Source organism: Gobio gobio (genome assembly GCF_949357685.1).
Source record: "Gobio gobio genome assembly, chromosome: 22".
Taxonomy (NCBI): Eukaryota; Metazoa; Chordata; class Actinopteri; order Cypriniformes; family Gobionidae; genus Gobio; species Gobio gobio.
In genome coordinates, this window is record NC_137118.1 from 5,836,976 (window position 1) to 5,850,534 (window position 13,559).

The window sequence follows — 13,559 nt, forward strand, 5'->3', positions numbered from 1 at the left end:
GTCACTACTGAAACAGTCATGTGACTGTAGTGACAACAGTTGGTAGTGACAAAAGGGAACACATAGGCCTAATCCTTTATTTGGGGGGAAATAAACAAAATTTTAGTACAGTTATGCAAATCATTAACTATTCATATGTTTATCCATATGTGTTAAAATTCTGGTCACGACCAAAACATTACTGTCACTGGCAAAAATGTGCAGTCAACATGGGATGTTTTGGCAAAAATATCAACTGAAGATGTTATGATGGTGTTTGGTTCAATGTACATTCAAACTAATGAATCCTTAACTTTGAAATCAGTATGATAAACATGACTTTTACAAAGAAAGATTGGATTCAAGATACAACAAATCTCATAAATTACGCTTGAAATATTGTTAAAATTGTAATTGTTATTGATTTACCTGTGAAAGCTTTTTAATAAAATAGAAAAATAAATATTTTCAAGGTAGATGTAAACAAAATCTTAATAGGTCAAAATAAACCTTGTTAATAAATGATATATTATTGTGTTTCGTTAGTGACAAATTTGGAGAGAGGAAAAATATTCCAAAACTTTCTGAAAATACTGGCCCATATATCACATGACAGAAGATTCACCAAGCATAGCACCCACATGTTACATAAAATAGAGTTTTATTTCATACAAAAACAGTTACTATTCATAGAAGAGACATATTGACTTCTGGGAGAGCAGCAGCCATTTCATATATCCTAATGATGAAATGTCATGCAGGCTTATTCCAATTTTATCATGGGAACACTTTAAAGTTATTAAACTGTAAACAACACATTATTATAAAACACTTATTTACATTCTGTATAAAAAATAATGTTAACCAGCAACATTGTAAGAACAGCTAACAGTATATACAAAAGCCTACATTCGTCATCTTTTATTTTTCCCGAAAATAGGCTAAGTAAGCACCATTGTTCATAACAGAACTGCAAAACCAGTTCAGTCTCTTATGAGGATTCAGACACAGCTGAATTTTGCTCTAAAGTTCAGTCTCCTTGACACAAGCTCCATCAAGTTTGTTACAAGCTGTTGTTGAACTGTCTTGTGTTTCAGTGATCACTTCTATTGTGGCTATTGGCTTTTCTGTATTCTGTGGCGTTTCTTCTACTTTGTATTCTGTGAAATTTGAGTTCCAAAAGCCTGTAAAATCAAGAGAAACATATTAATATTAGTAGTTTGTATAGACACAAAAGCTTGTGTGGTTGATCTACCAGATTAGATTGTTTAAATGTGGTTATACCTTGTCTTCTCCTCGCCTGGGACTGCTTTTCTTCATGACTGGATTTTGATTTGCTGCTTTCCACAGACTGGTCTGATTCCTCATTCTCTGTTGTAAAATCAGATTAAAATTAAAATTAAAAATCACAGCTAAACCCTAGAATATAAAAAAGATTGAATTTAAGTATAAATAATCTTATATTACCTTTTTTCCAGGCCATATGTGCCCTTCGCAGTCTGATCACGAAGAAGAGGACCACAATAAGTAAACATATAATAAGGCATGTGACCAGCAGGATCAGCAGCGGTGAGCTTTCCTTGCGATTGTATCGTTTGTCAAAACCTGCAAATACACAAAGTAATATAATTATCATCAAGTTACGTCGGATAGCATCACAAAGGCATAAGAAAAAAGCTCTTTTTATCACTGCAATCATCAATAATGTCCTTTACATGCTGCTTTGATTTTAATTTTAGATGAGAACAAGATGGAAATTTTGTTTTGCTGGCTTATTGGAAGCATTTTATTTTTCATGAGATTCACACCTTGTAAGCTGGTGCCATTTTTGGTCAGGAATCCTCCAGGTGAACTGGACTCGGAAGAGTTTATGTTCTGTGCTGAAATGCAAAGGTAGATTGAGATCAATTTCAAAGCATAACAAAAGCTGGAAATTAATGGTAGGCTATATCACAGGGCCGTAACCCTAGACATTGAGGGGGACAAGTCCCCCCGAATAATTCGAAATGGCCAAATTGTCCCCCCAATATCTGTTTGTTGCTAGGATGACAGAAGTAAAATGTTACATTTTTAGATAGCGCTCGTCGCTGTCAGAATGAGTGAGATTGCCAATCAAATCAATTTGTTTACAATAAAAACATTCAGCAACCAACAGTAATATCAAGTGATGCAATCTACTTGACAATTTTAATGAAGTTTCACTGTTTTGAATTGAAAATATGACATTATTTATGTAAATCATAACTGAATTTGATGTGACAATATGTATTTTTACATATTATGCAGGCAAAAAGAAAAATGAATGTGTGCATAAAAAAAAAAACTTTAATACTTAATAACTGGAACTTTTACTGTTCTTATTTATTTCCTTAAATCTCTTTTAATCCTTTAATCATTTAATTCCTTTAAATAAACCAACAAAACCAATACCCCATGCAAAAAAGCAACAACAACAACAAAAAAGTTTGGTCCCCCCCAATGTCTAAGACATGGTTACGGCCTTATATCATGGTCAATATCATGTTAAATATGAAATAAATGAAATAACACTTACTTGTCAAGTTTATATCTGTTGCTGTAGAATGTTCCTCTACTAAAAGAGATACAAAGCAAATTAATTAATCACAAAGATTAATTAAATCACTGAAACGGACTTATACAAAACAGACATCAACTGTGTTTTATCATGCAAAATTGCATAATTACCTTGTCTGTGGTTTGAGGTAGTGCTGTCTCCTGTTGGGAGCACTTCAGTATTTTCTGTCGACAATTCCATGTGTGCTGTGATCAGAAGGTGTTTTGTTAATCAGATGTGAGGTATCAAGCACTAATACTGCATAGAAGTGACTGTATGTTTTTATGCAAAAGCTACCAGTAGGTGGAGGCAGAGAGTTATAAGAGCAGTAGAAATTTCCATCATGTGGTTTTATGTGATGCCCTCACACAAAAAAGGTTCTGCTTTTATTTTTATTTGAGCTGTATTTAAAGTTCTCTCATGCGCTCGCTGGCTCTTTTGAGATCCCTATGTAGTGTAACTGGTGTGACGTGACATATTTCAGTACTTGTCCAAACATATGAAATTAATATTTAACACTCACTTGTACTGCCGATGGCAGGAGCAGACGTTACTGTGGTCATTGTCTCAGTTTTCAGCACATCTCTGGTACTGGAATACCTTGACGTGGAGGCAGTGACAGCTGTGAAAACACAATAAAACGTGAAGTTAGAGTGGGGGAACCGTAAACGCCCCCCTAAAGGACTGTGTAACTTTTTCTGTGAAACAAAAGTATATGTGTCTAGAATAGTTATCCTAGTTTTCAGTGACAATGACATAAATTATAAACCAAGTATGAAAAATGTCAAGAGTTTTCATGTTAGCTGATGCTAACTGGCTTGCTAACTAGCTAGCTGATGCTAATGTGAGGTAATTTTTAAATATAAAGTCCAAATATTTTTACTCAACCACCTAGTTAGATTACATTTGATGGAAAAAGAAAGAATGTGATGTTCAGAACATGGTTAAGTATTTATGATAGTGGGAAGCGATGCTCACTGGAGGCGTTTTAACCCACAGACTAGATTTGAAAATACAAATATAGTTTTCTTAAATAACAAGTACTCACTAACTATAGGCCTTGCACTTTTCAGCTCATATAAAACTGTGATGTTCTGCAAGACAGCAAGCTTTAAAACACTTCTTGCTGTTAAAAATTATATCACTTAACGTGAAGTCCGTTTTCTCTGTGTAAGCTTCACAGTGAAAACGTCTACATCACTCTGGTCAAAGTAGTCCATAGCTTTTAAAGTGTTTGTTAATATGAATATTTAGTGTGTCTATTCTGGATGAGGAACACACAACACAGCCTGTTTGGTTCACAGAAAGAGCTGACTTCCCTGATATCATGTGATTGATCACTCTAGTGTGGACCACACGTTTCACTTTAATAGGAAACTACCAAATACTCAGTGTTTAGATTAACTTTCCCTGTGCAGCACAGCCAAACAAAATCCCCTAATCTTTTCAGTTCTCTTTTCTAATAATGGCTAATGTCATGTCCGGCAAAATGCTCCTGTTTTTGGTCACATGCTAGGGAAATCAGTGGTGGTGGTGAGGTGTGAGCAGATATGGTGGAGCTGTACCATTTGTGGTACTTACAGTGATTTTCAACGATGATAAAATCCAACACTTGTTTTGCGAGATCTTTGTGTTTTGCCAAGCACATCACCGTTGCATCCCTGATATGAGTTTTGATTGTTAAGATGCTAACTGCCAGTGACCTGTTGGATCTTCCCTCTCGTAAGGTATTGGGTTGAGCTGTCAGGGCAAAACAGGGCATACATTTATTCAGTAATTTGTGATTTTTATAGTCAAATAGTCTGAGAAACACCCTAAATTTACTATTGAGACTGTTGTTTGCATGTCTCCTTAGCTGACCTGCTTCAGAATATAGTGGTTCCTCTATTTTCACGAGGTATTAGTGACTTCACAGTGAGTGAAATGTCAGAAGGCATGGGAATTTATTTGTCAATATATGTTTCACTTTTGAAAGAAAACTTGCCTGCCTGAAAATTTGTCTTGTGCTCACCAAGCCTGCATTCTAATATACTGATCTGGTGCTCAAGAAACATTATTTCTTATTGTTATCAATGTTGAAAACAGCTGTGCTGCTTAAACGATTAGTTCACCCCAAAAATTAAAATTAGCCCATGATTTACTCACCCTCAAGTAATCCTAGGTGTATATGACATTCTTCTTTCAGACGAATACAATCGGAGTTATATATAAAAAAGTCCTGGTTCTTCCCAGCTTTTTGAAGCTTTGTTTTTGAAGTCCATAAAAGTGCATCTATCCATCATATAACTGCTCCACACGGATCAGGGGGGTTAATAAAGGCCTTCTGAAGCGAAGCGATGCATTTGTGTAAGAAAAATATCCATATTTAAAACTTTAAAAAAGTAAATTATCTACCTTCCACCAGATCGCCTTCCGTATTCAACTTACGGAAAATGTGTAGTGCCTCTCGCAGTTCAAAATGCTTACGCTACGTCTGACGACATTGCACACAAGTTACGCTTTTTCCGATCTGGTGGAAGTTAGATATTTTACCTCATAAAGTTTTAAATATGGATATTTTTCTTACACAAACGCATCGCTTTGCTTCAGAAGGCCTTTATTAACCCCCCCCCCCCGGACCCGTGTGGAGCAGTTTTATGATGGATAGATGCACTTTTATGGACTTCAAAAACTAAACAACAAGTCAATGCCATTATAAAGCTTGGAAGAGCCAGGACATTTTTTATATAACTATTAAATATAACTTTTATTCGTCTGAAAGAAGAATGTCATATAAACCCAGGACTTGAGGGTGAGTAAATCATGGGCTAATTTTCATTTTTGGGTGAACTAACTCTTTAATATTTTTGTGAAAACTGTAATGCTTTTTTTGATTAATAAAAATGTTTTGCAGCATTTTAAATGTCTTTTCTATCACTTTTGATCAATTTTAAGCATTCCTGCTGATTACAAGTATTCATTTCTTAAAAAAATAGGTATAGGCCTATGCACACAGTACCGGTCAAAAGTTTGGAAACTGTCTGCCCACTCACACTTCTCGTAACTTACCTTCAATTTCAACCCCACTGATCCGCCAAGAGAGTTCAGGTGGGTTGCCATTCGCCGCCACTGAACATTTGAGGATTGTTTTGTCTTCATACTCAGCCATGTCTATTTTTGGTTTTCCTGTGACCAGATCAAATTCATATGCCATTATTCATCTGCAAATAATTTTAGTCATATTTTATGCATGCTTTCAGAAAACACAAGTGATCAAATATTTATATTTACCCAAAACTTTGACTCTAAATCTTTTTGGAACGACTTTATCGTCATACAGTATGCATTTATAAAGCCCTTCGTCGTCGAAGGTAATGTTCGACAGGAGTAATGTATATTCAGAGCTGTTGAAAGTAAAAACGCTGCTTCTTGTATCTCGTAGACCTGAAATACAACAAAGAGGGAATGTTTGAAATTGTGTTTTTCAAAGGTTTTCACACAATATACAGTGTTCTTGCCCTCACCTCTGATGTTGTTGAAGAACATAACATGACCCTGTGGATTTCTCCACTCCATGAATGCATTCTCACTTAAATTTCTTCGAGGACATTTCAGTACCAGTGTGTCTCCTTCTGCCACTGTAACGTACTTTGTTGCCAAACATTCTCGTATGCCTGTTCAGAAAGAAGAGAAGTCAGAATCATCAAGTTTGAACAAAACCTTCCGACCTAAAGTATTGATCAATGCTAAATACAGTCAAGAGGTGGGCTAGTTTAATGGAAGAATAGTAGGTTGATAGGGGGCAGATAAGACCGCAGACACCCTACGCTCTGACTCATTGGAGTATTCTCAGCGCTCACAGCAGCTGTGGCTGAAAGTGAGAGTGGGCTACACTTTGCATTAGAGAGGAAAAGTGACTGCTGTAAGTGGTCTTTTATTTGCTTGTGTGGTTCGATCTTGCAGCGAGAGAAAACTTGCCACTGTGACACATAAAGCGACATGCTGGAACAGGAAACAGTGGTGTTAAAACGTTACTCACAGAGGTCTAAACATAAAACAGATGAAGTTCTAAAGCAGGCGACATGAGGGTGTAATTTTTTTAGTCATAATGTAAAATGAACCTATAGTGCCTAATGTGCATTTGTATGTGGGAGTTACAGTACAGTAAACCATACTGTGCAATGATTCATTTAATTTAATAAAAAATAAAAATTCACCTTTGAACTCATTTATAATTTTTGTGCAATATAGTCACTGATATGTTCTTTCATTATTTAGTTCCTGAAAAGCTTCACTGCTGTGTTTATACCGTATTTAAGAATATTGACTACGGTAAGCAAACTTAAAATCTAAAGTTATATTATTTAACTCAATCTATAGTAATGAGTTGCTCAAAAAATATGTTACAATCATGTGAAAATCTGAAAGCACTGACATATATCGGACAACGTAACCTTCCCAAACATAACTACATACCCATGCAAACTACCTGCAGGTAACAGGTAAATACATTCACAAACTAGTCAAACACAACGCCACTTTATTAACTCAGAGATATAACCTTTGTAAGTAAGAAATATGTTTTTCTTACCTCCTACGATCAACACCAGAATGTGAATAACAAAGGCTGTTTTGATCTCCATACTGCTCGCTCTTGAACTCTGAAGCTCACTTCCTCTGCTTAGACTCTTTTAAAGAGAGCGGCTTCCATGACATCATGAAATGTCATGATCTTTTCCCCTGCGTGAATTTATGTGTGAAGTTTCAGGGGCATTTCGGCCAGTGTTTGGTTCTCGTTGAGCTAATTCACACTTACCACCTTTTGACCTTTTTAAGTTATAATCTATGCGGTCAAATGTTATGTCTAATTCAGACTTAAATACAGTATTCCAACTTAACAATTTCATATATGAAGGTTCAATTAATATATAATATTAATATAATATAATATAACATAACATAACATAACATAACATAACATAACATAACATAACATAACATAACATAACATAACATAACATAATATAATATAATATAATTCAAGTAGTGCTGTCAAATCGATTAATCACATCCAAAATAAAAGTTTGTGTTTTCATAATATGTGTGCATAATACCGTCCTAATATTGTGTTGGTCAAGTCAAGTCAAGTCAACTTTATTTATATAGCGCTTTTAACAATGTAGATTGTTTCAAAGCAGCTTTACAGTGTTAAACAGGAAAATAATGCAGCATAATTTTATTCAGCTGTATAGCCATTCTGGAAAAATTTCAAGTATCATACAGTGACAGTGTGGGCTTTAGATCAGTGTGGTCCCCCTTTTGCTGCCAAAACAGCCCAGCCCTGACCCTATCTGGCACCAAGATGTTAGCAGCAGATCCTTTAAGTCCTGTAAGTTGCGAGGTGGGGCCTCCATGGATCTGACTTGTTTGTTCAGCAAATCCCACAAATGCTCGATTGGATTGAGATCTGGGGAATTTAGAGGCCAAGTCAACACCTCAAACTTGTTGTTGTGCTCCTCAAACCATTCCTGAAGCATTTTTGCTTTGTGTCAGGTGCATTATCTGCTGAAAGAGCCACAGCCACCAGGGAATACCGTTTACATGAAAGGCTGTACATGATCTGCAACAATGCTTAGGTATGTGGGACGTGTCAAAGTAACATCCACATGGATGGCAGGACCCAAGGTTTCCCAGCAGAACATTGCCCAAAGCATCACTGCCTCCCCCGGCTTGCCTTCTTCCCATAGTGCACCTGGTGCCATGTGTTCCCCAGGTAAGCCACGCACACGGCCATCCATGTGATGTAAAAGAAAATGTGATTCATCAGACCAGGCCACCTTCTTCCATTGCTCCGTGGTCCAGTTCAGATGCTCACATGCCCACTGTTGGCCATTTTGGCGGTGGACAGGGGTCAGCATGGGCACCCTGACTGGTCAGCGGCTATGCCGCCCCATACGCAACAAAATGCAAAGAACAACACTGTGTATTCTGACACCTTTCTATCAGAACCAGCATTAACTTCTTGAGCAATTTGAGCTCCAGGAGCTCATCTGTTTGATCGGACCACACGGGCCAGCCTTCACTCCCCACATGCATCAATGATCCTTGGCCGCCCATGACCCTGTGGCCGGTTCTCCACTGTTCCTTCCTTGGAGCACTTTTGATAGAGACTGACCACTGCAGACCGGGAACACCCCACAAGAGCTGCAGTTTTGGCTTCTAACACATTAACTTTGAAGACAAAATGTTTACTTGCTGCCTAATATATCCCACCCACTAACAGGTGCCGTGATGAAGAGATAATCAGTGTTATTCACTTCACCTGTCAGAGGTCATAACGTTATGCCTGATCGGTGTACATGCATGTGTGTGTATTTTATATATACATAATAATTATACACAGTGCATGCACATATATAACATAAACATGAAGTTTTATTTTGGATGTGATTAATTGATTTGACAGCACTAAATATAATATAATATAATATAATATAATATAATATAATATAATATAATATAATTAATATAATAAATGTTCTAAAGTTTGGGGTCAATAAGATTTTTCCAGTAAGTAAGATACTTTAATACTTTTACTAGCAAGGACATTAAATTGATCAATAGTTGCAGAAACATTTATAATGCGACAAAAGATTTCTATTTCAAATAAATGCAGTTCTTTTGATCTTTTTATTCATAAAAAATAAATCCTGAAATAAATGTATCATAGTTAAATATATTAAGCAGAACATTTCAACATTGATAATATAATAAATGTTTCTTTAGCATCAAATCATATTAGAATGATTTCTGAAGGATCATATGATATATGATGCTGAAAATTTATCTTTGATCACAGGAATACATGACATTTTAAAATATGGTATTTCATGTATTGAATAATGTATTTCACAGTATTACTAATACTAACTCCAAACGGTAGTGTAACATACACTCTGGGCAGTTGTGGCCTAATGGTTAGAGAGTCGGCTTGTAACCCGAAGGTTGCCGGTTCGAGTCTCAGGTCCGCCAGGAATTGTCGGTGGGTGGAGTGAATAAGCAGCGCCCTCCTCCACCCTCAATACCACGACTGAGGTGAGACCCTTGAGCAACTGCTGCCCGGGCGCCGCAGCAATATGGCTGCCCACTGCTCTGGGTGTGTGTGTTCACTATTGTGTGTGTGGGTTGGATGGGTTAAATGCAGTGCACAAATTCCAAGTATGCGTCACCAAACTTGGCCACACGTCACCTCACTCACTCTAAAAAATGGTGCTATATAGCACTAAAAGTGGTTATTTGGCTCGTAATCATACCAAAACCACTTTAAGTGCTGAATAGCACCAAATCTTGGTTCTTCAGCGGTTCTTCAGAGGTGCTATATATAGCACCTTAGTCGAAGAACCTCTGAAGAATCGCTGAAGAACCACTGAAGCACCAAAATTGGTGCTATATAGCACTAAAAAAGGTTCCCCTGTGATAAATAGCCAAGAACCATTTTTAGTGCCATATAGCACCATTTTTTTTAGAGTGTAATATAATATAGGCCTATTAATATGCTTCGTTTCTTAAAGATCTTCATCAGTTTCAATAACCTTCCTCGTGAATCATCCAGTATCTACACTAACAATCTCTTGACTTTGGCAGAATATTTCAGTGTTGAAAATCTGGAACTCAATGTATTTTAAATGGGAACAGTTTTTTATTTTTATATAATAAATTGAATTTGTGAATGTATTTACCTGTTACCTGCAGGTAGTTTGCATTGGTATGTTTATCTTTATTTACCATTCTATTTATATTATATTATTTTTTTGATGTATTTCTATGTCGATTTTGTAATATTTCTTCACTAAATCCTGTGTTTATATCTGGATATTTATGTGAAGATTTGATCAGATTTTATAGGTCACCATTCGCATAAGCATCAGTGTTGGATGGTCGAATAAAAGATATTTTTAATCTCTACGACAGCACCCTCAGCGTCACTGAAGTGTCATGGATTCCACAAAAACACAGGCATGGTCCTTATTAGGTTTGTAAGGGGAAAAACACATGACCAAATTCACTGGCCATTTCACCACCAGGCATAAAAAAATACTTCCCTATTTCGGTACACAACCGAAATAGATCATACGTTATTACATATCTCACACAATTGAGTTTGGTTACAGACATAGTTGCGTAACCTGTTACTTTATATCTGTTCATTAATAATATATTCTACTTTGGTTTACAGTATAAAAAAGTCAGATAGTTTCTGCCACCAAAGGCCGGTTTACACAATGCTGGTCTGCTAGCTCATGTTCTGGCTAGGACACTATGGACACATGGATGGTCAACATGAAGTCCACTACAGTGAATGAGATGCTGGAGGACAATAAGATTCTCACTGTGTATGTTTCTTCACAGGAACCTTGTGAAATCCTGAAAGCCTTATTTTAAGAAATGTCTAATGTTGCTTACATACATATAAACAAAAAAAGTGTCTTTCCTTTCGGGCCACTGAGAATAAATAATGTGTGTATTAGTAGAATCTTACAGGGTTTGCAATTCAAAACAAAAAACGTATTCAAATAATACAAATGTTAAAGCTTTTCAAATTCAACTGCCCTAATATTATACTTTACTTCAGTTTTTTTTATTGTATTATTTTTTTTACATACATGTTCATTCTATATTTTAGTTGTTGTTATTACTTACTCTGAACTGTACACAATGTATTATATTTGTTACTGTAATTGAACTCATAAAAAAAGTTACAAATAAATAAATGAGGCAAAGAGACAGAAGCTGATGGAGCGCCATCTAGTGGAAACAACCATCAATGATAACAAAATAAAAGTTTCTTGGTGGGGCAGCATTATTTTGTAGTGTTTACTTTACTTTAAACTGTATTGTTGTCATATGTACAGGAAACAGTCGTCACACAGTACAAATAAATTCTTATTCTGCGAATCCTCCCAGCAACATTAGACATCAGTTAAACAAAAAAAACAAGTGACATGAATAACAAAAGAAACATAAAACAATGTGCAAAAGGTAAGTAGTTGTGCATATGCCCTGTAAACATGAGGAGTAAAAATCTGCAGAGGTAGGTTGTCAGTAGTTGTGTTGCGTGTTTATGTGTGTGTGTGTGTGTGTGTGTGTGTGTGTGTGTGCGTGCGTGCGTGCGTGCGTGCGTGCGTGCGTGTGTGTGTGTGCATCATTGCACCTCTCCAGATCAGAGGGCAGTCTGCAGTATTGGGGGAAGAGGCAGTGGGTGTGTGCCATTCACAAGCCTGATGGCCTGTGGGTAAAAGCTGTTTATTTATTAAACGTAAAGCATTGGTATTGCTTTACGGTACATTTAAAAAATAAAAAAAACATTTGTTTAATAATAATAATTGTATTTTGCAGGTAGTTTGAGACTGACTTTAGAGTTTTAAAAATGTACTGTGATAAGGGAATAATATTTTCTTATGTTTTAAAAACTATTACAATAATGAAAATATGACATGTTTATAAATACATTTCTCATAATGTAAAAATTGTTATTACATTATGAGCTCAAGATTGTATTACATTTTAAGAAAATTATTACATTATGAACATTTTATTACATTAATAATGTAATATTTATTACATTATGTGCAGTTATGAGTTGCTACAGTGTTTTTTGGTGAACGTTGAGACCAGCATTAATAAAAAATGTTCCACAAATCCTGGATGTTATTGTATTTATCCAGCAATGGTATAACCGCTATTGCTGTACTGTGTTCACGATTAAAGACGAGTTTGCATTTATTATAAATACATGATACAAGTATTTTGATTACCGAAAACCAGGACACTCGGCCCGCCAATGAGATACTCAAATGATACTCGAAGTTTACTCAAAGATTCCTTATTCATTTCAATACATTTCAAGTATCCCCCCCTCTGTATGGATAGAAAATTGTTCCATTGTTCCAGGACAGGACTTGAAAACAGGACATGTCCTGGGAAAACAAGACGTTTGGTCACCCTAAGATATGAATTGAGCAATGACATAAATGAACGCACTAGCTGGGCCGTTCCTGTTATACAGTGACTTTTCTGTCTTTATGATTTACTTACTCATATTTTCTATAAAATGAGTCACATATTTATAAGAAATGGCTTAAATTATAAATGTAGGTCTTCTTTATCACTTAAACAGATATAATAGACATAAAAAATACTATTTTGTATTTCACACACCTTTTTATTGATATGGATTCAATTTGATCATGTCCTCAGTGCAAAGTAAGCAACTTCCACAAGAACTATAAACCATGAAATGATAAAAAATCTCAAAATATTTTTAGATTATGTTATAGAATAGGCTCTAGACTACCTCTAGTTATACATATAAATCATGTGAAACTATAGTATTTTTTTATTTTTTTAATTGTCTTCATTTACTGTGTCCCTGAAGTCATCTTCCACCCCGTTAGTATGTATTTCTTGACTTCCAAAAAAGACCACAATTCCATTGAGACAATTTTCAGGAAATTACATCATTTATTTTTCCTGCTAGAATTCAACCTTAAAAAAATTAAGTAAGCTTCAACTCTCACCTCTACCTTTTTTGTTTTGTTTTTGAAAGGTTATCCTGCTTGTCCCACTCTTAAAGTTCCACCCTGTTAGACTCTGTTATGAAGAATGTTTGTCCGTTCAAAAAAACGTAAAAACATATCTGACACAGTTATAAAGGTTCTGTTTATCTGTAGAAGGTTAGCTAGCTAAATGTTGATCACTCAAAGAGCTACGGCTAACATAGCTTAAAATGTTCCACCCTGTTAGTCTATAAACCTAACAGGGTGGAAATTCTAATAGAATAAATCGTATTTAGTGTATATTGAAAATTCTATATACACATATATATATATATAAAACAATATTATATAGGGGCAGTTCCACACATTACTGATGGCAAACCATGCAGGACAATGACGGAAAACTCATCCACTGTTATGGTCTTCCACCCTGTTAGGCGAGTCATTTTTAAATAATAATTTGACAGCAA

The 13,559-nt window shown here is 35.7% G+C and overlaps 1 protein-coding gene across 3 annotated transcripts; it reads right to left on the reverse strand.

The window, feature by feature from the left end:
• Nucleotides 1–65: 65 nt before the first annotated feature.
• crtam (cytotoxic and regulatory T cell molecule) lies at nt 66–7,190 on the reverse strand. 3 transcript variants are annotated; one of them, XM_079804209.1, is made up of 12 exons: nt 7,125–7,190; nt 6,058–6,207; nt 5,825–5,977; nt 5,603–5,719; nt 4,136–4,294; nt 3,078–3,176; nt 2,686–2,760; nt 2,534–2,572; nt 1,788–1,859; nt 1,447–1,584; nt 1,264–1,350; nt 66–1,163 (listed from the first exon to the last, which is right to left on the reverse strand). In XM_079804209.1, the coding sequence occupies exons 1-12, from the start codon at nt 7,174–7,176 to the stop codon at nt 1,003–1,005; spliced, it is 1,302 nt and encodes a 433-aa protein (XP_079660335.1). In that variant the 5' UTR covers nt 7,177–7,190; the 3' UTR covers nt 66–1,002. The 3 variants fall into 3 exon arrangements, with proteins under 3 accessions (XP_079660335.1, XP_079660336.1, XP_079660337.1); XM_079804210.1 differs by having other exon boundaries at nt 626–1,163; nt 2,534–2,569; XM_079804211.1 differs by lacking the exon at nt 4,136–4,294 and having other exon boundaries at nt 626–1,163.
• Nucleotides 7,191–13,559: the final 6,369 nt, after the last annotated feature.

Coding starts and splice junctions, on each gene's coding strand:
- crtam (XM_079804209.1), bottom strand. CDS start 7,176: ATGGAGATCAAAACAGCCTTTGTTATTCACATTCTGGTGTTGATCGTA. Junction 5,720..5,824: donor ATTTAGAGTCAAAGTTTTGG/GTAAATATAAAT, acceptor ATCTGGTCACAG/GAAAACCAAAAATAGACATG. Junction 2,761..3,077: donor TCCTGCCATCGGCAGTACAA/GTGAGTGTTAAA, acceptor TTCTGATCACAG/CACACATGGAATTGTCGACA.